Here is a 26,187-nt window from a genome sequence, read left to right as displayed (position 1 = left end):
TTTAAATGATGACCACATTCAACACATGAGTAATACATTTTCACTGCCGATACAACACAACAACAATGAAAACACAAAGAGACAAAACCCCAGATGCTATTATTGATCATTTTTGGATCCAACCATAATTGGGAGTGAGGTAGCAAGGGAAGAGGAATACACAAATTTATAGCATATACTATATTTCAAAAATTAGTATGCTTCAAGTGTAAGTGTAATACAGCATGCTAGATGGAAATATTTAGGCAATTAGTTATGGAAGTTGATATTTAAAAACCATGCAGTTACCTCAAATACTTAATATAGGTAAAAAAAAATGTTTTAACCCAAATTATTTGTGTTATTGTCTGAATTCTCAATAAAATTATTGGCACAGACTTATCCCATGATGTCTCACCTAATAAATTTCACATTCCATCCTAGGTCCCAATTCCTGTAAATTTTAATACCAGTCATTTTCAGGTTCCTCCTCTCTGTTTTCATTCTGGTAGGTAAACCCAGTATAAAAATTAGTCCTTTTAATCCAAACTTTTCTCAATCAAATCCCCCTCATTTTACATTGTTAAAATCATCCCTATTCTCTTCTTCCCCCAAACACTATATGCTTTAACCTTAGTTAGCCCAGGCTGACAGTAGGTATCACCTAGGTCAGTCAAATAAATGTAGAATCAGGTCAGCAAGGAGATGAAAGAACCATTGCAACGCACCCAACCTTTTTTCATCTCATTTTTTTCAGTGAAAACCTAACTTATGGCTGCGAGGGCCAGGGTTTCTATGACAAGCTAACAACCAGACATGCATTTATATTTTTCACTTTCAGATTGTGTGTTTTCATACATCATGTTGCTGCCAATAATGATGACTGATCTGCACCCAACCTGCCCTTCAGCATTTTATTAAATCTCTTCAACAGTGACTCATAGTTTGTACAGAATGTACATGTGTGTTAACAAGTTTTAAGAAATCCAGGAAGGAAGACAGATTTTTAAATGTTGTGGCTAAATGAAGTGAAAGGGAATGAAGTTTTTTTGTTTTGTTTTTTTCCCCCAAAAAATTGCTATTTCCCAGAGGAAATAAGTGGAGCTTGATGCTCAATGCAGGAAAAATGTTTACAAGCTCTCAGAAAAGCTTTGTGTAATTTGTATTATGATGGAGTAAAATGAAAACCATTTTACTTCAGTGGTTATGCTCCTGTTCAGTCTTCAAGTCTGCACAGTGTGACTACCATCTGGGTTTTCCCAGGTTTTTTTTGCATCATATTTTCTACCCAAATCCTAAAGAAAAAGAAATGTATTATCTGCTCCTTAACAGAAAGGGTGGGTGGAATTAATAAACCATTAAAAACTCAAATCAAACACGGGCATATCAATATTCAGCCAACATAAGAGAATCAGTATCTCTTACAACGTTGAGTTAGCTGAGGGGAATTCTCTACCACAAACCAAGCTGTTAAGAGTTGGAACAGGTGCCAAATCCTAAGCAATGAAGTGCAAGCAAAGGTCACTGCTTCACAATAGAAGGAGAGAGACCACGTGTGTATTACACAGGGCCACTTGGGAACAGAACTGTGCTCATGTCCTGAGTAACTAAGTTAAAGTGATTTTTAAGTGATGTACCTGTGCAGAATTGAGTAGCAGGATAGGAGTTTAGGGTAAAGTCTGCATATACTTTGAAAAATTATCATATGTTACATATCATCGTGTTTTTAAGGTCCCCCTTCCCCTTTCTAATTACAAAACTGAAGCAGTCAGATTGCGATCGTAGCTTGGAGTCACAGGAATACCTGCAGGCCCCTGAATCTACAGGAATAGCCATAAGTCTGTCCACCTGTAGAAAGCAACTTGTCTTGCAATTTGGTCTCTGGTAACCATGTGTGTTTATGGATGAAGTTTGCTAGCAACACTGAGAAGGAAGAGAGATGGCATGTGTGATAGATCCCCTGAATGGCAGAGCTTTGCCTTCTCAAATCAGAGCTCACCCACTCCTTGGCCCTCGAATGGGAACATTTCCCAGGGAAATACGATATGTATGCAGCCTCCATTGTATTAAAATTGCCTCCCCATCAGCTTAACCTGGAATCTATATGTGAATTTAGGTGTGCATGTAAAATTGATGGCCTACCTTCTACTAACGTCCAAAACAAGTTGAAAGAGTTCAAATACATACTATCGACAGTCTTGAAAATTTATACACAAGGGGAAGGTAAGAATAAACCAACCAAAAAACCTCCTCGGTAACACATTTTGGTGCAGTGTGTCTTTTGTCGGTTCCCTAACCACTTGGCTAAAAGGGCTGCAAAAAATTGATCTCCCAAAGGCTGCAGTGAGGTCAGAGAAATTGATAACCCTGACAAGCACAGCTTATGTGAGTCTGTCTGTGCCTTGAAGATAGTGCACTTTGTAAATTAATCCTCCAAAGGCAAATATATTGTAAGGAGCTTGTTATCTCTAAAATACTAAATTGAAGAATACATGGAATTATATTGACAGAAATCACATTCCCTGTAATGGAGTTTAATATATCTGAAATCTCTCCCAAAAGGCTCCCAGGCTCTCTAACAGAGAGAAGGGTCTGTTAATAGAGGTGCAATGGACATCAAGAACGAATTTATTCACCAAAATGGATTAGGCCATGTAATCAGAGATTCAGTAATATTAATCTTTGACACTTATTGAACAGAAAGAAACATTTCTGTCTGCAGACTGGCATTCCCAGTTCTCTGCTTTCCCCAACCAGGCTTTGGGCCTTTTTCTGGATTTTACTTCAAAGAGGATAAGGTTTCCCCCATCATAAACACTAATCTAAAAATATTAGGACAATTAATTAGATACACTTCGTTTCAGAGGATATTGGGTTTCAATACCCTTCAAATATGACACTAGCTCTGGGTGACTATGGGAGCCTGGCTTTCAGCACACTCACAAAGGGTAATAAATCCTGCCCTCTCAAAGCCTCCTGCACACACCACACACTAAGCCAGAATGCTGTTGGCGGATTCTTGGGACATAATCTCAGCTTCTCCCCATGTCGGGAATTTATACATTTATTTAGAAACAGTTCGGAGGCACATCAGGCAGGTTTTGAACAGCTTCAAAGTAGAAACAAGTAATTTCTCCTTTTCCAGAGACAGGAGATAAGGGTGAGGGGGGGTGAGGGGGTGTCTCTTGAATGCACCCCTAATAAAATATAACTAAATTTAGTTATTCAATGAATTGAAAACCTGATCGATATGTGATGGTGGAATATATATATATATATATATATATATATATATATATATATATATTTGATTTTTTACAGAGAGGAAAGGAGAAGGAGAGGGAGAGAGAGAAATATCAATCAGCTGCCTCTGCTCACCTTTTACTGGGAATGTGCCCACAGCCAAAGTACATGCCCTTGACTGGAATCGAACCTGGGACTCTTGAGTCCACAGGCATTGCTCTATCCACTGAGCCAAACCAGTTAGTACAAATTTTCTTGTTTCACATAAAATAGGATGGTTCCACTCTTTCTATCCATTCTCCTGAGAAGGGGGTGGGGGGTGAGGGGACCCATAGAGAGGGATGCTCACACAGAGCCATCATGAAGATGACTTAAACACTGATTTAGACGATGCCTACCCTGTGATGGTTAATAAAGGAGGGGTAGCTATGCATTGCCTTCTTTTCCATATTAGCAGAGACTCTCACTCATCACTCCGCAGCTTGTTTTCACTTTTGGATCAGACACGCCACCAGGGAAAACAGCCGACCTGGGTGTGTCTTCTTAATGCAAAACCTTGGCTGCAGGTCGCCAGAGGGGGAAGCAGATTATGCTCCAACACAAAGCCAAGTCACTTACCAATTGTTCACTTGAAGGATGGTGAGTCCCGTGTCTTGTGCCAACTGCTTTTTCTGTTCCTCAGAAGGGTAAGGGTGCTGGAAGAGAACAGAACAGAGAGGTGTGTGCGCATGTACTGGGGGCAGAGAAGGTCATGCACATCCCAGGCCAGGTGACACAGCGGAACCCAGAGGTTCAATAACACACAGATATGCTCTTCAAACAGGAGACAGGTACGTCAAGCAATATTTAGGCTGTTTGTCAATAACCTAAGTGTCTAGGGAAGACTAATTAAAGGTAAAAATGCTGAGGTGTGTCACTCTTATTAATGGAATACTACATCATCTAATTAATGGCAGTAAAAAGACAGCCAATTACAAAGATTAGTGAAGTGTATAAATAGCTCCTTGGGATACTTGCAGAACCTTGATACAGAGTTTATCCTTTAACAGGTCTATTTGCTGCAAACATGGCAAGTTCAGAATGGTCTTCGCTGTGTTTTATAGGATAAGGATAAAGACAAGCCCTTTGGATCCTACGCAAGTGTATGCTACTTGACGGAATATTTTTTTAAAATAATTTTATTGATTTTTTTTTTTTACAGAGAGGAAGAGAGAGGGATAGAGTTAGAAACATCGATGAGAGAGAATCATTGATCAGCTGCGTCTTGCACACCCCCCACTGGGGATGTGCCCGCAACCAAGGTACATGCCTTTGACCAGAATCGAACCCAGGACCTTTCAGTCCGCAGGCCAACACTCTATCCACTGAGCCAAACCGGTTTCAGCTTGACGGAATATTTTTATTAGAACCTTGGACTCCCAAAGCAGAATCTTTTGGACCAACTGTCTCAGCTGAGGCCCTCAGCAGCTAGGCACTCTGATAGCATGACGGTCCCCCTCCAAATGTCATATTGCTGGATGCAAATATCAAAATTAAAGTGGGTGCATTTAAAAATATATATATATATATATATTATTGATTTTTTACAGAGAGGAAGGGAGAGGGACAGAGAGCTAGAAACACTGATGAGAGAGAAACATCGACCAGCTGCCTCTTGCACACCCCCTACCGGGGATGTGCCCACAACCAATGTACATGCCCTTGCCCGGAATCGAACCCAGGACCTTTCAGTCTGTAGACCGATGCTCTATCCACTAAGCCAAACTGGTTTTGGCAAAGTGGGCACATTTTTAATCCACTGTTCCTCTGAGCTCTTCTGAGAAGCACAAACAAACGCAATTCCACCAAAGTTTGTTTCCCTATCTGAATGTCAACACATGCTGGGATTCTGACCATAGGCCAATATAAGGTCAAAGACCAGCATAGTTTGCATGCTCTGAACAAGCCCAGCTATGCTCCTCTTAAAACGGGATAAAAAAGCATTACAGGATTAGATAATAAAACGAAATCCGTACCTTCTTGTAAGGATGTTTGGAATTCTGCTGAAATGAATTTGGGCACAAATACTTTTTGTTCAATAATCAACTATATCTGAATGGGAACTATACATTCCTGCAGCCTGGGACAGGAGCTGAGGTCGCGGTGTGCATCTATGGAGACACTGCCTAGTTTGAAACACTGCATCCTAATAAATGCTCCCGAGATAAAACCTGTTCTGATAGTCAGCAGCCTATTCTCTTCCGGGTGGGAAAGGGCACCCCTAACTCTCAGCTTAACTGCCTGTGCCCCAGGAAACTGAATTCTGGTCTATTGAATGCTAATTAACATAGCTTTTAATCTCATTAATAATGTCTGATTAGATGCTAAGAAGGCGCGTTAATGACCACTTGAGTGCTCTTATAGGCACCTTTGAGTATGTTCTCTCTCTATACACCTGGGATTCCTTTGCGGAGGGCAGAGATGTAGCAATTTCCCCCATAAGCATTGTCTTTGATTGTCACTTAATCAATAAATACACAATTAGAAAAAGGCTTTGCTTTCATGGAATATAGTCCCTTTCTCTAAAGAGCTCCAAGTATATTAGAGACAAGATAGTAATTAATCCCCATTATATCCCTTTGAGGGACATAAATGGGATCGATTGTCCCTCCTGTCTTATAGGTGAGGAAACTGACCAGGGGAAGGGATGGTCCGCAGCCACACCACTCAGCGGTATTTCCTGTTTCCCTGCCAGGGTCTAAACTTCACCATGAAAGAGGGATGTGATCTCTTCGCCTGGCCCCTGCCCCAAAACCTTCAGACTGCTCACCAGGGCTTGCTAGGCCTGCCACTCCGAAGCCCTGCCCTCCTCTCAGCCTTATTGGCCTTCTCCTCAGGCCCACCTCAACCCTCCTTTCTATCCTTTCAACACTCAAGCTTGTCCCTACCACTCAGGTTCCTGCTCTTATGTCATCAATTCAAAAGCCAAGCCTTACCCACTCTACTCTCCACCTTCTCGCTCTCACACCAGTCTTTTCCTTCTTCCTTAACAGCAAGCACTGCTCTCTCAAACACTTGTTCTGACTGCCTGTTTCCTCGGTGTGTCTCTACCCACTCATTTAGCAACTCCAAAGCCCATGCCTTTGCTGTTCACCATTCTCAAATTCCAGACTAGCATAGCAGAAAATCAGCAAACAGTTGTGAAATAAAGGGATAGTCACTCAGATGCAACCTCAAAAGGTACAATAAAAATTGTTCAAAGCCCACAAGAGGAATAAACAATGCAATTAGAGATCCATAACACCACTTTCCTTACTTCACTCCTAAAAGTGAGTCAACCCACTCTTTTCAAATAAAAGTTTATAAGCCTCATAATAGGCTGAGATCATGTGACAATCTCCCTACTCAACATAGTGCTGGTCGCCCAGGCAAAAAGCTCCTGATTGGATACTGGGCTAAGGGCAATCCTCTACGCTAAGGTTTAAAACATGCTCCCACTGCATAGAGGCTCGCCACACAATGCAAGCAAATGAACCTCTTATCCAACGAATAGAATGAAGGTGGGTATATAGTAGATCCATGTCAACACCAGCTGAAGAATTGTTCTTAGGCGCACATGACCCTATGGGATTTATGTTATGCTGCCACTCACTGAGACTTTGAACAAGGAACAACTTTTCTAATCCTCGATTTTGTCATCTAAGAGCCATCAAAGATAAAGGTTCCCCAGGCTAGCAATTCTTACAGAATGTAAGTCTGATTTTGAAATGTGGAAATGTAAGCATCCAGCTATTGGCACTAAGCAGGTCCCTGGATGAAGTCGTTTCTCTCAATGTCATCGTGTTACAATGTTGATGAGATGCTGTAGGAACTTGTCATCAGCCAATAGTAAAATTGGTTTTGGGACGCTTTATTGTGATGAAAGGTTAAGAACCTACTCGTGACATTACGGGAGAATGTACTGTATTTGCCACATAACGTGGTAGACTGATGTATGCAAGTGGTTTTCAATCTGGAACATTCTCTGTAATTTTAGTATAGTTTTATGGGTCCTATGAAAATCTCTCTCAGTGATTTCCAGTAGGATTAACAAACATGTCAATAGTCTCTCTGTTCTATAGCTGGATGGTAGTACCTTTGTTCTGTATGGTCAGTTGTATCTTAATAGTATGACCAGAACTGGATAAAAATTAATATTGATGCCATTTACCTTTAGTTACTTTGAAAATTGAGAATTGTCACAGTCATTTATTTGTGCTCTGTTTTCAAGCATATTTCTGCACGCCTGTTTCTGAGCAAGTTTTAGATCTAGTCTTACACAACAAATGGAATTCACATTTTATTTATGCAAGCAGTGTCAGAAAAATTCTCTTTGGATCATTAAAACTACCTGAATCATTACAGCTTCAAAGAGCATTCAGATAGCCCTCCAAGTTTCGGTGCAGATTCGGATTGTTTTTCACATCCTGCAGTTTCTGATTTCATAATTTAAATATCATAAAATGAGAAAGTTCTACCCTTTTTTCCCCTCTGTCACTTTTCATGTGATCTGATTTTAAGTAATTGGAACAAACTGTGTCTAATTTCATGCAGCATAATTGCCAGGCAGCCTCAAGCTATGGAGACCCAGCACTCCGTCTCCATTAAACCATTTTCAGTTGTTCAGGATATGTATTTTTTAATAGAAATGAATAAGCCTGGACGAGATTAAATGTCACAATAATCCGGTCATTGTTAACGGGGAAAGGGGGTATGGACAAAATTCCTACACCCTTGTCTACTGCAGGTCAACTGCATAATGTTTTTCTTCCTCCTAGCTCTTGTCCTGGGGGGTCCCACAAACCTTCAATTCCCTCGGGATGGGGGTGGGGGAATCTATAATTACTAATATTACATGAAAGCCATGACTTCAGGTACCTAATCTGCAGCCAGACAAAAATTCACAAAGAACTTGGCTTTTTCACTGAAATCCAGTATGTTTAAATATCTTAAACCCTATGCATCTTTACCAGATAAGCTTTTTGTGGACAGTGAGAGCTAGTCCTTGTAGACTTAAAAAAAAAATAAAAAATACGGCTATAACCAAACATGCCACAGGCAAGGCAGCTTCTCTACAAACACTCAAAGCCTTGGTGCATTCCGCCCAGGGCCAGTGAGGCCATAAGATGGGCAAAGGTAGACATCACTTCACTAAAGAGATAAAGACAAGTGCCATTTTAGGAAGAAAATGGGAATTTCATTCCAAACCATTGCGACTAAGGGGCCAGGTCACCCCTCGCCATTCCCCTGTACTCCTCTGCTATTATTGCACCTGAATGGTGAGGACTCTGACTTAAGAGAGATCAGTAGGTCCTTGTGAAGGAAAGACAGATGGCACTTGCCAGAGACAGCGATCCACCTAACTACGTGGGCTATCAAAGCAAATTTGACCATTCCCATAGACAAGGACAGGAGCCCTCACCTTTGTTGTGTACATTAGCCTCCTGCCATTATCTCTTAAGAGCTTAATTATTTGCAAACAATTGATCAAGATGGGAATTTGAGAAAGGATATGCAAGGGCCACTGGGAGAAGTGCAAGGCATTAAGAGAGCAAACGAAATTACCTTTAGATCTCACAATAAGAATTAACGATTGAGCCGGGAGAGCTGGGCTGTGCAGTAGCTGCAAGGGTTCTTTCTCGAGTGTTTCCCATTTGATCTGCATTAACACCTCAGGAATGAGTGAAAGCCATAAAACGGTGATTATGTATGGGTAGAGCTGACCCTCCTTCCCTGCATTAAACCTGCACACATGTACTAGGCTGGCTCCGCTGGGGAGAGAAGAGCCGCCGGGCTCCGAGGGCAGAGAAGTGGCTTGTGGGCACTGGAACCCAGCTACAGGACACAACCCACAGCATGGTCATCTCGATTTCAGTCACCAACACCCTGCCTTCTCCTTCCCAGGGCCAGTCTCTGGCTGAGACAGTGAGTGTCTGCCACTCTTCATGTGTTTCTGGATCTGCGTGGCGACTTCCTTTTTTTTTTTTTTTTTTTCTTTACAGAGAGGAAGGGAGAGGAGAAGGATAGAGAGTTAGAAATACAGATCAGCTGCCTCCTGCACACCCCCTGCATATGCCCACAACTAAGGTACATGCCCTTGACAGGAATCGAACCTGGGACCCTTCCGTCCGCAGGCCGAAAAGCTCTATCCAATGAGCCAAACCGGTTTCAGCACTGCGTAGCGACTTCTAATAAATGATCCAGGACAGCAATGAATGTCTGAGAAACCCCATCAAAGAGTAAAACGATTTCTGGAATGTATGCCCTGGGTCCCAGGAATCAAGACTTGTCTGAAAGAAAAAACATCTCGGCATGCCTTCCTGTCACAGTGAAGTCGGAACTGTCACTGCATCAGCCCCAAAGAATAGAAAGTGACAAAGAAAATTACAACTTTCTGAAGAAAGTTCTCTCTGCCCAACTCCAATTTTATTTCTTGCGGTCGGGACCGGGGAGGGGCAGTGCTGATGTTAGTTGTCTGGTATTTACAAGTTTATGCTACACTGGAAGAAAACAGATTTATTAGGGCCATCAGGCAGACGCTTTGGGAAAAGGGAAACTCTTTAGGACAGGCAGATGAAAAATGTCCAGCCTTATATCTTAACAGCATCCTTGACCAGACGCACCCCTTTCATCCAATGGTCCACCCCCGGCTGCAAATGGGGATGCCAGGACAGTGATGAGCTTTATCTTATCTACCCTGGTAACCACGTTTCAATGAGGTCCCCTCCCTCGCTGCCTTGCCCGCTCTCACCGCGCAGGGTAATGGCAGCAGAAAATTTGAAAATAATCCCGTACAGAGCCCGCTGGTGAGATAATGGGAAGCGATGCTGCCCCTTCTCAAGCCTAAGATTAGTAATTTCTTGTGACACGGAACTGCCTCTATACCGACCCTGCAAAACAGCCATCACAAAGCAATAGAGGTGGAAGCAATTTTCAAGCAAAACGTTGCATGCTATCCTTTAAAAAGGTATAGGAATAGGTACCCGGGCAGCCGGGCTAACAGGAGGAATTATGGCGACTGTCCAATATAACCCTTATCAAGGCAGTTTGCTGTGGCTTGGCTGACTGTGTTGGAGGAACAATTTCGGAACTTCTTTTATCCTGTTTTCCCCCAGCCCTTTGCCTCCTCCACAGCTAAGTTTAATGCATTAATAGAAGTTGACCTTAAGCTAAACTCTGGGATGTGATGGAGAGATACTCCCTTTAAGACAAAAAAAAAAAAAAAAAAAAAAAAAAAAATCCACCACATGGCTTTTAACCATTAGCTCTCTGTGTGCTTTTAAAACTTCTCCTGAATTGTTGTCACTGGGGAATATTGCGGATCTAAATGAAAACAACCAAGCTAGCGATGTATGTGACCTCGGAGTCCATACACAGAAACTTGCTAACCAAATATATTTATATTTGTTTAACATAAAAATGTTTTTTGTTTTTTTTTTTGTTTTTTTTTGCCTACAAAAACTTCTCCCACTTTACACAAACTGGCCACCATGTTCCCCCCACACATTGACTATGAATAGCTTACACTGTGGCAATCACATTGATCTAGGATACTTTTTCCTTTTTAAAAAAAATCCATAATGCTTCCTCATTGTCTTCCAGCTTTATGAATTAGTTTTACTGTTTCAGTGAATGCCTTTTTGTCTCCTGACTGCACATTATCAAAGGGACACTTTGTGCCTGCCATTTGCATCACAAAAGCAGAGCGCTGTGCAGTGGAAGAACAGAGCCTGAATGCATAGTAGCAGGGTCCTGCATCCTCACACACGCTGGCATCCAAAGAGCTGTGGGGTGGCACTGGCTCCAAAGCCAAACGTGTCTGGAGCGCCACAGAGGAAGTCACAGGGTTCCCACCTGCTTTCTCAACCCTCCACCAACGCTCCCAGATTGCCTCGTTGCTCAGACTCAACTGTGCCCCACAGAGCACTCGGCACTTGCTTTTTCTGAAGCCCGGTCAAATCACTTTCCAGACAATCTCTCTGATTTCCTGTGTATCCAGCAGTGGCTGAAGAAGTTGCTAGGGGAGGTGGGCAGGTAGGGAAGTCAAGGGAGAATCTCGAAAGTTGGTCTTATTGAATGAAAGTGACATCAGTGTGGAAGGAAACCTTGGACAATGGGTAATATCCCATAGCAATCTTTATTTTTGCTTTTTGCACAAATGAGGCTCTCTTTATCATGCACGGCAGTGAAAGCACTGTTTCACAGTCAATTTGAGAGGCAAATACTACAGTGCCTTGCCTGCCTTACCTATTTGATCCTTTAATTTCTTATAAATATCAATTATATACAAAATAAAAACTAACTAAATAAATAAAAGACAAATGCCTATATTAAAGGATTTCACAGTGCTTTGTATTGGGAACTTCTTTCAAAGTTGCTTGCATTTCTAAAATAATAACAATGTTTTTTATCTATTCTTTATTAGCCATATACTACATATTACAGGAATATTTTTAAGTATATGCATTAAAGACATAAAGTTTTGACTCTAAATTAGCAATTACTTATATCCTCCTCCTAAAGGTATTAAAATGCATGAAGAGTGCTAAAATTATTTTAACAGTCATGATTATTAATGAACTCTTTGAATATTAATTATCTTAGTGGAAGATGGTGGCTATAAAAGGAGGCACAAAAGAGACCAATAAGAGAAACAGATGGGAGGAGTCAGGCATTGGGGGTGGGAATGGAGGAGAAAACTTAAGCTTCTTGGAATCATTTGAAAAAATTGTGCCTTTGAACCCTTCCTGCTTGTCATTAGGACAAACGCATTACATACATTATCCGACGTACTCTTGGTGACGGGACTTGGCTCCCCTTCACAGATGAGGAAGCTGAGGTTGGTTCGGTGAGAAAACACGTACAGGGGCTCACAGCTCCTTAGTTATGGGCCAGGTCTTGCCCTCCCCTGAGTCTCTTCACTTGGTTACAGTCTCACTGATGTTTCTTTCCCATTTCTCCATTCCCTTTTATAAGTTAAACATTTTAAAATCAAGATATAGGACAATAGAGCATGAACAAAGTTATGAATTGTAGAGAGCAGTGACTGGGTGTTTCTCTGCAATTCTAACAGCCTGGGTCCAGGAGAGAGTTGTGGATCCCACCCACCACCCCAGGGTGGGGTGGGGGGCAAACCTCAAAGGGCAGGGATGGAGCCGAGGGATGGAAAGTGGTTTACCAGAATCTCACCTCAAATTCTCCTGCCAGCATCCATCCAATGAGATTTCATTAATTATAGCTTAGTAATATTAGCAGGAGTAATGGAAGTCATAATGGTAACATGTATTAAGAAATAAGGAAGATCTTCCAGGCATTTTCCCAAATATTTCACATGTGTTAACTCATTTAATCTTCACAGAAACTTTAAGAGGCAGACACAACTATCGATATTATACCCATTTTAAAGAAAAGAAAACTGGCACAGAAAGGACAAAAACTTTCTCAAGTTCATACAGCTGGTAAGTCGTGCAGCTGGGATTTGAAACTTGGCGGTAAGATACCAGTGGAAAAAACTCACTTCCAACCTATTTTGTCTTCTAAATGATGGGCAATCCCATTCATTCTTGAGAGTTAATTATGAGTATCTCTGATGGTGATTACTCACTTTATGAAGAAGCTATTACCTCAATGTGTGTGCATGTCTTTTATTTCCACAACTCAGCTCTGTTAATGGAAGCAGTAGTAGACTTTGCTACAAGATACAAAATGCAGTGAGAACTAACACACCCATCACTTTATTAGTGTTCATAGCATTGCTTAAAAAAGCAGCAATGATGGAGGTTATACACAAGAACTCTCTTGAAGGTTCATAGAATCAAATACCTGTTATTCCATCCAACTACACTACAGTTTGCCTTCCAATGTCTGCTTTGAAATAAATTGTTGTGGGGTTTTCTTGCCAATTACTTTCATTTCGTATGTGGCTCTCAGTCAAAGATGAGCTAAATTACAACTGGAACCATTTCATTGTAGTAGAACACTACTAAAAGCACACGGATGCTATTCACAATGCAACTGGCTGGTCTGGTGCCTAATAAACATTTGTGGTCTGAATGAAAGAGTGCTATTGAAGTTAGAGACACCCCAAATGCCTCAACTAGTAGATGTACAAGTAGATGACTTCGGGTATACATCAGGAAACTAGCAGCACCATTTCAACCACTGTTCAACTTTCTCATTCTCGCCTACAAATCCCCACCCAGTGCAGACTGCAATTACTTTATCTAACGGTCATGTATAGAATGCCTACCCTGTGCCAGGCTCTCAGTGCTGATTCGCTCACTTAATCCTTATGTCAGTCCTTTGAGGTGAGTGCATTTGCCTTTAAGTTACAGATGAGGAAACTGAGGCACGGGGTCTAAGTTACTTGCAGGTAGGATAGAGCTGGGAGTTGACCCTAAGAAGTTCCGCAGCCGCTGATGCTCTTAATTACTGTCATTATTTGTCTTTCTCGGCAGGTATTAAGTCCCCCCAAAGTTCCTCCATAATCAACTCTGTTGTTATTGGGTTTATTTGTTGCAAAAGTTCCCTTCACTTTCTAGCTGCAATGTAATAAAATTCAGGTTCTCCATCTTATGGGACCCAGCACAGGACTAAGGAAACGATAAAGGACTCTGTTTTGACATACAAGCTCTTCCCCAAAGAATTTCACCTTAACACATAAAACAAAACAGCAGCATACCATCCTGGACCACTTTTCTGAAAAGAAAGTTCATGACTGATTTACACAATAAACTCCAATAAAATAAGAATCTTTTCCAAAGTGCTTACAGCTCAGGCCTACTATTTCCGAGAGTGTGCCGGCAAGAAGGAGACCTAACGCCACCCGGAGAACACTTTTCCACTCTAACAATCAAAGTGAAAAGGTTTCGAGGCCGTTAAGAGAAAAGACAAGGAAGATGAAATACAACGATACCGTTCTGGAATGGGTCTGTTGACAGTCATCATTACTGCCTTTACTAGTACGCATGCCCTGTCCAGCATTAAATATTCAGGGGGGGAAAAAATCCCTGTCTAAAGAATCAAGTATCTGTGAGTTAGAAGCAAAAACAGTATACTCCATGAGGTTTTCTTCTTTTGAGACAGAAAGCCAGAAACACACACACACACACACACACACACACAGAGAGAGAGAGAGAGAGAGAGAGAGAGAGAGAGAGAGAGAGAGAGAATTCCTGCTGCTCCCGATATGACTAAAGACCCCTGGAACTGGTACTCATCCTCTAGTGCTAATTTTCCCACTTAAATTACAGCGATGCTGTAGCCTCATCTCATTAGAGATCATTGTCCCCAGTAGACAGTTGTGTTTATGGGGGACTCTGGCTGTTCCACACCTGCTGATCAGGTTGCTATGTGATCAAGGCTGCATACAAACAGCAGACTCGAGCTTGCTGGACTGCAACTGATGAGCCCGGGCTAATTCAGGGGTGATTATGTAGTTTACTGGACCACTAAACCTCTTTAAGCTTGTAATTACTGCCTATTTGAGTAAAGAACATTCAAAAGCAATTCACTGCATCATGCCTGCCACAGCTGGAAGCAGGCTGCCAGCAGTCTGTGGGGACATTAAAATCTACGGGGACGTGGATGGAAGCCCAGCGAGCAGACACCGTCGGCAGCACCCGCAGCCAAGTCTGCGTGCACGGCCCGCTCACCTCTCCTGACCAAGCTCACCATTAAAGGTGCAATGAACACCGCAGAACGGCCATAAAGATGACAAATAATGGACGGTAATGGTACAAACTGTATCTTAATGATTTCCTTCCTTTGTAAAACTAAAACTTGAAAAAAGTCCTTTCACAATGCCAGAAAAAGAGAGTAATGCATGTGCTTTCAATAATATACACGTCTGAGATTGACTAGGTACTTGCTAACCATTCCATAAAAAAAAACAAACAACAAACAAACTTGGAAACAATAGGTCCATCTTTTATGTATTCTGGAAAAAGACTGGGATGGAGATTCGTTGGAGATCTCTTCCACCCACTTGGCTGCTGTGTTTATAACCTTAGCTGGGAAAATATTGTGTAGCTGGTTGATTGACGTTCTCTAAAATCACGTGTGTGGATTTTTTTTTTCCTGTTAATGAATTAAAATGCTGCTCAGACACCTGAGTGAAATGTGCTTGCAAGAGTCAGAGAAGATTTCGGAACAAAATATACCAGTATCTGTCGGTGTGCTTGTGTTCTTTTGCTGTCACCTTAACAACTGCAGTTCTTTTGTATAACAAAAGTGTAAAGCACACTCTGCATTGCTGTGGGTATAATTATTACTTGTCTCTAAGTAACAAAAAAAAAAAAAAAAAAAAAAAGGCTGGAACTTAATGAAGGGGGATTAAGTTAATTTCTTTTTTAGCTAACAGTTTCCTGTCTCTTCAAATGCAGACCTTGGTGAAAATAATGTTCAGGGAAGCGAAATTAAGCTTTTTTTTCACTTCCCTAAACTCTCCGCTTCGGAATATTGATATTAAAATATTAAGATGATGTTTATTCTTTAAAAGTATGTAAATTTGGCATTAAATAAAGCCACAGAAATCCTCTCTGACTACTCCATCCAAAGTCCACAGATCCAGGGGGTTTATGTGTTATCTAGACATCATTCCCATTAATATTCATTAGGTGGGTCTGCTTGCATTTTTATAAGCTGTGAGAGAGGCAAAAGAAACAATCAGAATTCTTTAACACACGGGCATTATCAATTCAACATATGCCAAATAGCAGAGCACCCAGATTTGAAGTTAAGATTCAAATGCAATTTACCTTTACTAAGCTAATTTTCAGGAAAACTCTTTTTCCCTTTCCCCACTGTAGTCTAAGCTATTTAATTATTTCTGTTCTCTATAACATACACTTCCATTTTTAAGAGATTATTCAGCACTATATTTTATCTCGGTTAACAACAAAACCTTTATCTTGCAATCAAACTGGAGAGAATTTCCCTTTGAGAAGAAGAAGAAAAAAAAGAACCTTAAAACTTTAAATGGTTTTCGTAATAAGATTACCTTTATCTTTATGAACCTTCTAAAGCAAACCATTTTTAAGTCCCCAAAGTATTTACTGACGTGAATTTGCTGCCTGTCTCCAGAGTGGATTATGGGAGAGCGAAGAGTCTTAGTCACATTTGGACACATCCCCAGTGCCTGTTTACCAAGTTACGCTTTCTCAGTTGTCCAATGTGACTGGACAGGGTCATGCGAGCACCACTATGGCCTTATGTCTGTGGGCTTCTCCCTGATCTCACAGATGTTCCTGTAACACCTTGACAAGTGGGAGGAAGAGCGAACCTGCCACCGGCAGGATTTCAAGATAAAACTTGCAGACATAAAGGGACTCCATCGAAGTGAACCTGAAGGCCAGTGTGTTTTTTGTTTGTTTGTTTGTTTGTTTGTTTTTTCATTTGGATGATCCCTTATTCCCCTACTATGTGTAGTTTACATGTTCAAAAAACTTCTATTCCATTTCACCAAATGTGAGCTTCACCATGACTTGGTGAGGTTGGAAGGGCAGGTGACTTTGTCTCCATTCTACAGGAGGAAAAACAAAACTCAGAGCGGACACATGGAAGGCTCTGTGGCCACCACATTGTGGCTCTTAGGCCTGGAGTCCAGGCCTCCTACTGCTCCATCTCGTCCCCTTCCCACGCTCCTGGAGCTCAAAGTCTATCCGTTAATGATCAAATGGAAAGCTGTAGGCACATCTGTCAGAAGCCTACTGTGAGTTGGAGGCCCCGGCCTCTGTTTCAATGTGTAAACACGCATTGCTTCCACCCAGGGCAAGGCAAAGAACTCCAGCCAGAGCCAAAGCAGAGCACCTTTTCAATCCGAATCCATGGTCATCATTTCCAGGAAACTTAAGTGATTCCATTGGTGATGCTAAAGTCTTCCATAACGCATCTGCCCCTTCTCCCTGGGCTTTTGGAAAAGAAATATCCTTACCCACGACTGGGTAGTTTGTTCCCCTTTGAACCAGATTTAGTTTTGTTTTATGTCCTGTGTCTTTCTGTGCCATGTCATGTGTGACATAAGCTTGCGAGCTGCATACACAAGGGCCTGGTTTCCCCTCCCTAAGACACTTCCTAGGAGGACGTGGGTCTATGGGGAAGGACACCATCTGTGTAGGCCTGGAACATGGTCATAAGTCCATTTCTGTTTCAGGGCTGTGGTTACACACCGACAAATGACAACTCCAAGGAAAACAGGTTAGGAGTTACTGCTTTCCAAAGGTGAGTTAGGTGCACAGATTTACTCAGTCCCTTAAGCCCAGGGACCCACACTAACGGTGTGACTTCCTGGAAGCATCTCAGGCCTCTTGAGTTTCGGCTTCCTCACCTGGAAAATGAGGATGTCCACTCTAATGGCAGTCAAATGAGACCACATCATCAATTTGCTTAGCACAGGACCTGGCATGTGTCCAGTGCTTAGCGAAGAGTGGCTGAATATGAAATGACTCTCAATGTCGGGTATATATATATATATATATATATATATATATATGTGTGTGTGTGTGTGTGTGTGTGTGTGTGTGTGTGTATAAATTTGTAGGGAAGAATCATATCAGACTAGGTATTTCTTGTATTTTTTTCTAGTGCTAAATTAGACCACTCCCCCCCCGCCCCCCAAGTTTTAATGCTTTCTCTTTATTTGGACACACCTTCGGAATACCTAAAGGCAGGGCCAGCTTCAAAAGCAGTTACATGGGGTACACAGGGACCCCACATAAAAGGCCCCAGGCCTGATTTAACGGGCTGATGTTACCATCTTGAAATACTTTTTTTTTTTTTTTTTTAGATCCCTCACATTTTCTTTTTTCTTTTTTAAATATGTTTTATTGACTTTACAGAAATGGAGGAAGAGGGATAGAGAGATAGAAACATCAATGAGAAACACCGATTGGCTGCCTCCTGCACGCGCCCTACTGGGATTAAGCCTGCAACCCCAGCCTGTGCCCTCACCGGGCATCAAACCTGCGACCTCTCAGTCCATGGGCAGAGGCTCAACCACTGAGCCACGCCAGCTGGGCAAGAAGCCGCACATTTTCAACTTGTGCAGTTTATTGGGAGAATGTGCTCATTTTCCACAAATCACAGAGCGAGTGCTGCTGAAAGGAAAGGAGAGTGTTTTCCCTCTCAGATGCTTCACACGCAGCGACGGCCCCTCTTGAATTTATTTGAGCTTCACAGGAGTAAATAAATAATTGCCATGCTCTTACGAAAAGAGTGTAAAAAAGAAAACACGAAAAAAGCCAGATAGAGGAGACAAGACTGACAGTCGCGATGCGCTCAGGCCTCAGGCGGATGAGTAAGGACGCTTCAATGACCCTCCCGTGGCCTTCGAGGGTTCACACCCCCCCGAAAGTGCCTCCATCACCCCGGGGGACCGGCGGAGGCACTGAGAAAATATTTCAAATCACGAAGTCTCCGGGGAGGAAAAATCAATAATCCGGAACCTTCAAGGTGTGAGGCCCATTCTGGCTCACTGGACGAGGGGATGTTGAGTGCCTTTGTCTTTTGGTGGCTGGGAGTCAGAAGTGGCAGTTCGCCCACCTCCCTTGGCAGGGAATGAGTGGCACATTTGGCAGAAAAGTGTGCTCTCGAGAGAAGGGACCGGAGAATCTTTTGGCCTGGGCTCCCGCTCGCATAGATGAAGAGTGAGAACTCGCCCTTGCATGCCAACCAAATGCCACTGTAATTAAAAACAAACCTTTGGAAATAAAGTATTTGGACATTATTTCAATTCCAGCACACTCGCAAGAAGAGCTCATCAATAGTTACAATTAATTCATTGGGTCGCAAGATTATTTTTTAAGCCTTCTTAGCCAGAATTTAATTTTTTTGTTTAAGGAGGTCCAGATAAACATAGGAAGCAGCAAACTAAAAAAGGAAAAATATATGTAATGGGGTATAAAGTTTCAGAAAAACTCCGTCACATTTGTATCAGCACCTCACATCAAACCTTCTAAGATGGCAGCGCTGACTTTAAAAAATGCAAAATTGCATCATTTTGATGATGTCAAATGATGGACTCGACTATTAAATGCATCTATTTGGTTTAATGGCTTCATTTATTTTAATAACAAAGGGAAACTAGATTTTACAGATGAAAGCTTTTTTTTTTTTTTCCCATGGCTCCAATGCAACTGGGATTTAAAAACTCAGTGATGTTAACCAATATGTGATAATGGCTGCTCTCTGGAGCCCTATCTGATAGCATTCTGGGTGCACTGGAAACCTACGCTGAGTAACCCCACTAGAGGACCCCCATTTTAAGAAGGCAAAATTGGGGTGTCAAAGATATCCTGATTGTTCTATGATTCTTTTCTCTAAATGGATGCATGTTCAGTAAAGTATTGGCTGTGGAATTACTGGAGCAAAGGGATTAACTCACTAAAGGTTTATTATAAATGAGGCAGGGAAGTGCTGCTCATGTGATTTCAGGGATAAGAAAATAATTGCGTAGACCTCTTTTTACACTGTTCATAACTCTGTCTACAGAGTTTAAATTTTGTTGAGAATCAAAAATAAATAAAACATTAACAAGTGACTTGACTTTAATTCTTAAGCCCAAGGACCCACATTTCTCTATTATACTACACTAGAGGCCCGATGCACAAAATTCAAGCAAGAGTAGGTCTTCCTTCCCTCGGCACTTGCTTCCCTCTGGCACCCTTGACCAGGGCTTCCTTTGTAGACCCGGCTTTGTCTGGAAGGGCGTCCAGAAGGATGTGGGGTCTAATTAGCATATTAGGCTTTTATTATTATAGATATCTATGGTGACTCAGGAAACCAGAAACTCATCAATTTCCATAGGAACAAAAGACATCTCCTAAGACCTCCCTGTCAGCCACTAAAACACCCCCATTTATTCAGAATGTATAGCTAGTTTCAGGAAGGAAGGAAAGGTGGATGGAAGGAAGAAAATAAGCAGAGAGAGAGGGAGGGAAGAAGGGAGGGAGGAGAGGGGAGGAGATGGTGGAGAAGAGAGGGGAGGGGAGGGAAGGAAGGTAGGAAAGGAGGGAGGAAGGGAGAGAGGGAGGGAGGGAGAGACAAAGGGATGGAGGGAGGGAGAGGGGGAGAGGGAGGGAGGGGGAGAGAGAGAGAGAGAGAGAGAGAGAGAGAGAGAGAGAGAGAGAAAGAGAGAGAGAGATTTGGCCCACTAAAAATTGTAATGAGAAGGCACAAACCAAAAGTCTTAAGTGTCTTGTTTTGTTTTAAATGAGAGCCATACCTCGAAACTCTAGAACACAACAGATGCACCGTGCCAGCCACACACAGGATGTGGAGTGATTTTACAGGCCCTGCCTGGGCCCGCGATGGCAGCTTGTGATTAATGACTGCGTCATCCTTGGCCCTGCTGCAGTCAGGCCTGGGGTCTGGTCCTGACACAGCCTCGGTCCGCAGCCAATCAGCAAATGTAAGCACATAGGCCCTGTCAGGCTGACATATCATTCCTTCGACAGTGTCAGTGAGTATTAATGTTCAATTATCTGTCCTAGAAATGACCCGCGCCTTTATGCATTGTGTGATTGTGCACAGGGCACTCTGGTAATCCCAGAGACAAGGACAGAGATGGCCCCAATCAACTGGCGGCCAGGCTGGCTTTCCAACACTGTCGTGCCATTGCCTGGCAGTACTAAACAGGAGGCTTATTTTTAGTTCTTTTCCTAAAACATATTTGAAAGACATTAACATCTATCTATCTATCTATCTATCTATCTATCTATCTATCTACAATATCTTCTATCTATCTATCTATCTATCTATCTATCTATCTATCTTCCTTTCAGCATGTGTCTATGTCAATTGTCCTTAATTGTTAGATAGGGAGCCTTCAAATGAGTCCTCTGTGACTTGCCCATCACACTGAGTCAACCATTCTTTATGTATGACAATGAGCTGTTCATTATGTGTGGGGTGCCTTTTTATTTCGCGAAGCCAGATGTATATCATTCACCATCAAACCCAAATGACAAGAGTAGACTCTTCTGGAGCAGAGTCAAGATCAATTCAACTTCAGCTCGAGGATCTAAGGATCCTCAGCCAGCCAGTCTCCTTCCCATCGTTAAAATCGAGGCCTCTGGCAGAGGATGATTTAAGAAGCATATCTACCTGAGATCATTTTGCTTGTTAACCTTTACAGTTGCTCAAATATTTAAAAAATAGTGTTGGTTGAAGTTAAATTAAAACTCTCCCCTTTCTCTCATATATCATGGTAATTTTTTTTTTTTTTATCTTAGCAGACAGCTGCATTTGCATGGTTTTCATTGAACTCACATTCAAAGGTTATCAACAACAAGTTTGCAAACTTCTCCTCCAACCAGCACTGAAAGATAATGTACAGTAATTGCATGATAACTTCCTTCATAACTGAGATAAAAACTTGAATACAATCTCGAGTTCACCAACCTATGTGATAGTACAAACTTCAGAGGCTCAGATGGGGCTCCAGGAATTTTACCCTTGATGCTCGTTTTTTAGGAATAGAAAATGCAATTATTTCTCTTGTGGAAAACCATTAAAAATTCATTATTTTGTTGTAATTTTAACATGTGAAAAGGAGGTTGATTGTGAAATGTACCTATTAAAAGTCTAGCCTGTACTTGGTAGTGCCTAAAGCTATTTCTACATGTATTTTCAACTGTTCTGTGAAAGTCCTTTTACCTTTCTTTCTTTTTCTTTTCTTTTTTGGGTGTGTGTGTGTGTGTGGTTGAGTGCATGCGTGCCGTGCTCTGCCTACTGAGTTCCCAACAATTTTTTCCAAATGAGCTTCCAATCCTACCTCCTGGTCTGCTAAGACATCTGGGAGAATAGCATCTAAGACTCCCCTCTTCTCGGTTTCTAAATAGCTCTACCTTCATCTTCTCCTGATTCATACTTATGGCTAAACTCTTACTCTGAGAGGCGATCCCATCCTCACTCTTCCTACTCAACCCTCCACTGCCAACTGGTCCTTGATCCTTCTCTATGAATGTGTCCCCTTCTGTGTTTATCGTCAAAGGTCCCTTCTCTGTTGTCTAAGTGTCCAATCAGTCTGTGCATTAACAACTTACATGGAGCAAGCAACACCATGAAAGATGGCTGAATTCAATTCTATGTGTAAGCATGTTCAAATGTCCCTTCTCCTAAATACCAACACAGGCAAGAAAAGCCTCCCCTTTTTGTTACCACTTCCTCAAGCTCCTGCCCAAATGATCTCCTTTAATATATTTCCTCAAGCAACTGCAAAAGGGTGCAGCCTTGCTGCCTCATTGCAGCATCGCCCGAATGCCTTTGAACGAATTCCTTCTCGTGCAAAGGCCTCAAACAGTTCCGTTAAAGGTCAGAGATGATTTTCCCATCCCCAAGGCAGGCTCTCTCTTAGTCCCTCTCCTTCCTAAAACTCTCCGGGTTTGGCCACCACTATTTTGAAACTTGGCTCCTTCATCTGGTCAGTAGATATCACCAAGCATCTATGACATGGCTCTGAAGATCTAGAGATGAGAGGTTAAATCCTGACCTCATCGGGAGGCAGCTGCTAGAGTAACCATGATAAGTGCTCTGTATCAGATGACCCCCAGGTGCCATGGGTGTAGCAGCAGGGCCATTTCCTCTCTCCTGGGGAGGACCAGGAATGGCTTTCCCAAGCAGTGACAGTTGAGATAAGATGTGAAGGATACGGAAGAAAGTGTGAAGTGGAGAAGGGGGTCATGGAGGTGATGCATTCCAGATAAGAGAACAGTATGTCCAACTGCAGAGAGTACAGGGCCATTCAGCACCTAAGGGGAACTTAAGCCTTCAGGCTTGACTGCAACCGGTACAGGGAGTATGTACGGAAAAGGCCACAGAGGAGCCCGGGCTCTCAGTGGGCCAGTGTCAAACCGCAAAGTATCCTTGAATGGCATGCCAAGCATGATGTCCTTATGGAAGCAGGGAGAGATATTGCAGGATTTTAAGTAGTGGGGAGACTTGGCCAAGTTTTGTTTTAGAAAAATCACTCTAGTTTCAGAATGAGTGCACATCAGGGATCAATATTAGAGGCAGGGAGGGCAGTTAGGGTGACAAGCAAGCAGGAGACTCGGCAGTGGGAGTGGGACTGGAATGGCATAAGAGAAGGGAGACCTGTCTAGAAGGGAGAACGGATGGGGCTCAGGGTGTGAGCAACTACCAGTGAAAGGGGAAGGAGAAGGGACTTCCAGAGATGACTCGTAGGTTTCCGGGCAGAGTATCTAGGTCCAGGGGGATGCCATTCACTGAGATGAAGATGACAGGAAGGGGAACCAGTTCCAGGACCATGATGAATTATGTTTGGAGATACCCATTTTCACTTATCTTCCTTCTTTGTCTTAGGGTATTACAATAAATAGTTGGGGCTGGTAGGGACCCCAGAGATAAAATCAGCCCACCTCCACATTTGACAGAACTCCTGCCTGCTACTCTGTCTCATTCTCTAGTCCTCCTCCTCCTCCCCCCAGGTTGAGAACCACTAGCAGGGTCGCCTCAGACCATTGGAAAACACAGATATTTACATTACGATTCATAACAGTAGCAAAATTACAGTCATGCAGTAGCAATGAAAATAAATTTATGGTTGGGAGTCCTCACAACATGAGGAACTGTGTTAAAGGGTCGTGGCATTAAAGAGGTTGAGAACCACTGCCTTAGAGGGTCATGGTGGGAATTCAATGAGATAAAGCAAGAGGCCTAACAACGTGGGGCCGGCGTGGGAGCAGTCTGCCCCAGCAGGGAGGAGTATTTCATTCACTGACATTATTTAGAACTGCAGGTACATGGGGATAATAATAAATAGACACACTTTTTGTGATTTGGTATTACTTCTAAATTCTCTACATATGTTGTACCAAGGACAGACAGCTCCCTGGCCCACCTTGACACATCGCTTGCTCTCAGCATAGTGTGAGACACACGTAGTGTGTCAGCATTAAGTATTCTTATGTATGAAGTGCCAGGTCTCCCTCCCAAATCTCTCCCACCCACTTGTCCCTTAGTACTCTCACAACCACAGCCTTCCTCCCTGAACGGTTCTAATTGTCTCCCTCTAGTTCTTTCTACCCGCTGCTACCACCAGTGACATTTGTGCCCTTTTCAAAGAGCTTAGGAAGCTCTGAGATGTGCATGGTTCCTTGCCCATAGTAGGAACTCACCAACCTTTAATGGCCCAATGTATACTGTCATTCAGAGATAAGGGTAGATGTAGCCTCAAGTTTAGCCATCACTTATGGCGGGGAAACACAACAAGCAAGTCTTTGAAAGTTGCTTTCTCCTGCTGTGCGGTGGGATGAGGCCCTTGCATCATAGAAACCATTCCAGCCATCTCCCTGCAAACCAAACAACGTGTAAGGTTTTCCTAGATTAGGGCCCTGCATTCATCTTGCTGCTGGAATAATCACCTCACTCTGGCTGCAATGCAAAGGGCAGAGCCACAGTGAGTTCTAGGGACAGCATGGCCCCCATGCAGGGTCTCCACAGCTCGGGTGGTGCCACAGAGCAGTAGTGACCACTCTTGAGTAAGTGTGGGAAAGGTGTGGCTCTGATGAGGGGTCCTGCAGACCTCGGCCGCAGGTCTCATCAGATTTCATCCACTGTGCATGCGAGACAGCTAGCTTCCAGAGCAGTAGCAACCCATGCCTGTACGTGTCAAGGTGCCGAAGTGGTGAGACCCAACGGGTCGGAAACGAGGGCACTGAATTTTCTCCCCCTGCATCCCTCCCCCCGCAACCTCTACTTCATTTGGATGTTAAGATCTTCAGCCTTCCTATCCCACCTCCTTCTGCAAAACGTTCTTTCTGTTCAATGTGGGGACCATTATTAATTGTAGGGTCACAGGCAAACTAGCCCCTTCATAACTAATAAGGGGATTATAGCCTGATTTTTGAAAATTCCAAGTGTGCTGATAGCCTGATTTCTGAAAACTGAAATACATGCTATTTCAATGCAGGCGTCTTTAGCCTTTTTACCGTGGAAATTCACCCCACCATGGACTCGGTCCCTCTCTTGAACTCTGAAGTGATGGATGTTGCAGCATGACCAGGGTTTCTGGTCCAATACGAACACTTTTCGGGAGTGAGTCCAGCATGCCTGTCGTCTGGGTAATTGATGATGTTTTCACTGCAAGGTGTGGGCCTGAGACCCACAGGGCACCATGGGGGGAGTAAATAAATTGACTAGACTGCATACATCTCTTACCCAAAGCTCCTGATCCACATAAACTCATTACTGCCCCATGTACTTTCCTATTATCAAGAGGGGGTTGGCCATACGTATTTCTGCCAAGGGTTAGGCAATGCCTTTATTTTTATCTTACATTAGCAAATTAAACACTCGGTTTGTTGTTACAATTCTTTGCGAAAACCTGGCCTCCGCTCGATTCACAATGAATTATAAATGCCTGCACCAAAACAAAGGATCCTCTGCAATGCCTTCAGATGTTTGCTTCTCTTCCTAATTTTGATTTCTGGGTCCCAGGGCTTCCATAAGAGAGAGCATGGCGGGGCACACACGCACTGTATTTCAAACAGAGATTTTATGTAAGCTTATTTTTATAGTGATTCCAAAAGGGAGTTGCTCTGCTTTTTATCTATGCAAACTGGAAATAAAGTAGGCACCCTGCCAGCTCCCTGCCAGCGGCCCGGGCCCGGGCTGCCATGGGTGACTCGCACAATGACATCTAAGGGGTCCAGGAAAGAACCCTGACGAATGGCTTTTGGATTCCTTATGACCTTTGATCCTCAGTGACTTCGACCAAAATAAATGATCTGATTTCAAGAAACTACATCCAGCCTGTGAACTCTAATGAGTGAGAGAATTTACCTGCTAAGCAATGATTAATAGGTACATGCTACTTACACCGATTCCTTAGATCTTAGCCAAACTGGAGAGAAAATACTTTTCAGATGCTCACTTTTGAGAACAAATTCATCTTCCAGGATGCTGTGAAATTTGAGAGTGCCCAGGGCA

At 42.7% G+C, this 26,187-nt stretch overlaps 1 protein-coding gene across 6 annotated transcripts in view; it reads right to left on the bottom strand.

Moving 5' to 3' along the window:
- Positions 1-26,187, bottom strand: part of MEIS1 (Meis homeobox 1) — a 136,783-nt gene that overhangs the window by 19,489 nt on the left and 91,107 nt on the right. For all 6 annotated transcript variants that reach the window (XM_036435542.2, XM_036435544.2, XM_036435540.2 and 3 more), the window contains exon 9: positions 3,841-3,917. In XM_036435542.2, the coding sequence (XP_036291435.1) occupies positions 3,841-3,917 (77 nt within the window). The remainder of the gene's footprint in view (positions 1-3,840; positions 3,918-26,187) is intronic.

The sequence above is a fragment of the Pipistrellus kuhlii genome, unplaced genomic scaffold (genome assembly GCF_014108245.1).
Source record: "Pipistrellus kuhlii isolate mPipKuh1 unplaced genomic scaffold, mPipKuh1.p scaffold_m20_p_13, whole genome shotgun sequence".
Lineage (NCBI taxonomy): Eukaryota > Metazoa > Chordata > Mammalia > Chiroptera > Vespertilionidae > Pipistrellus > Pipistrellus kuhlii.
This window is presented reverse-complemented; position numbering and strand designations above follow the sequence as displayed.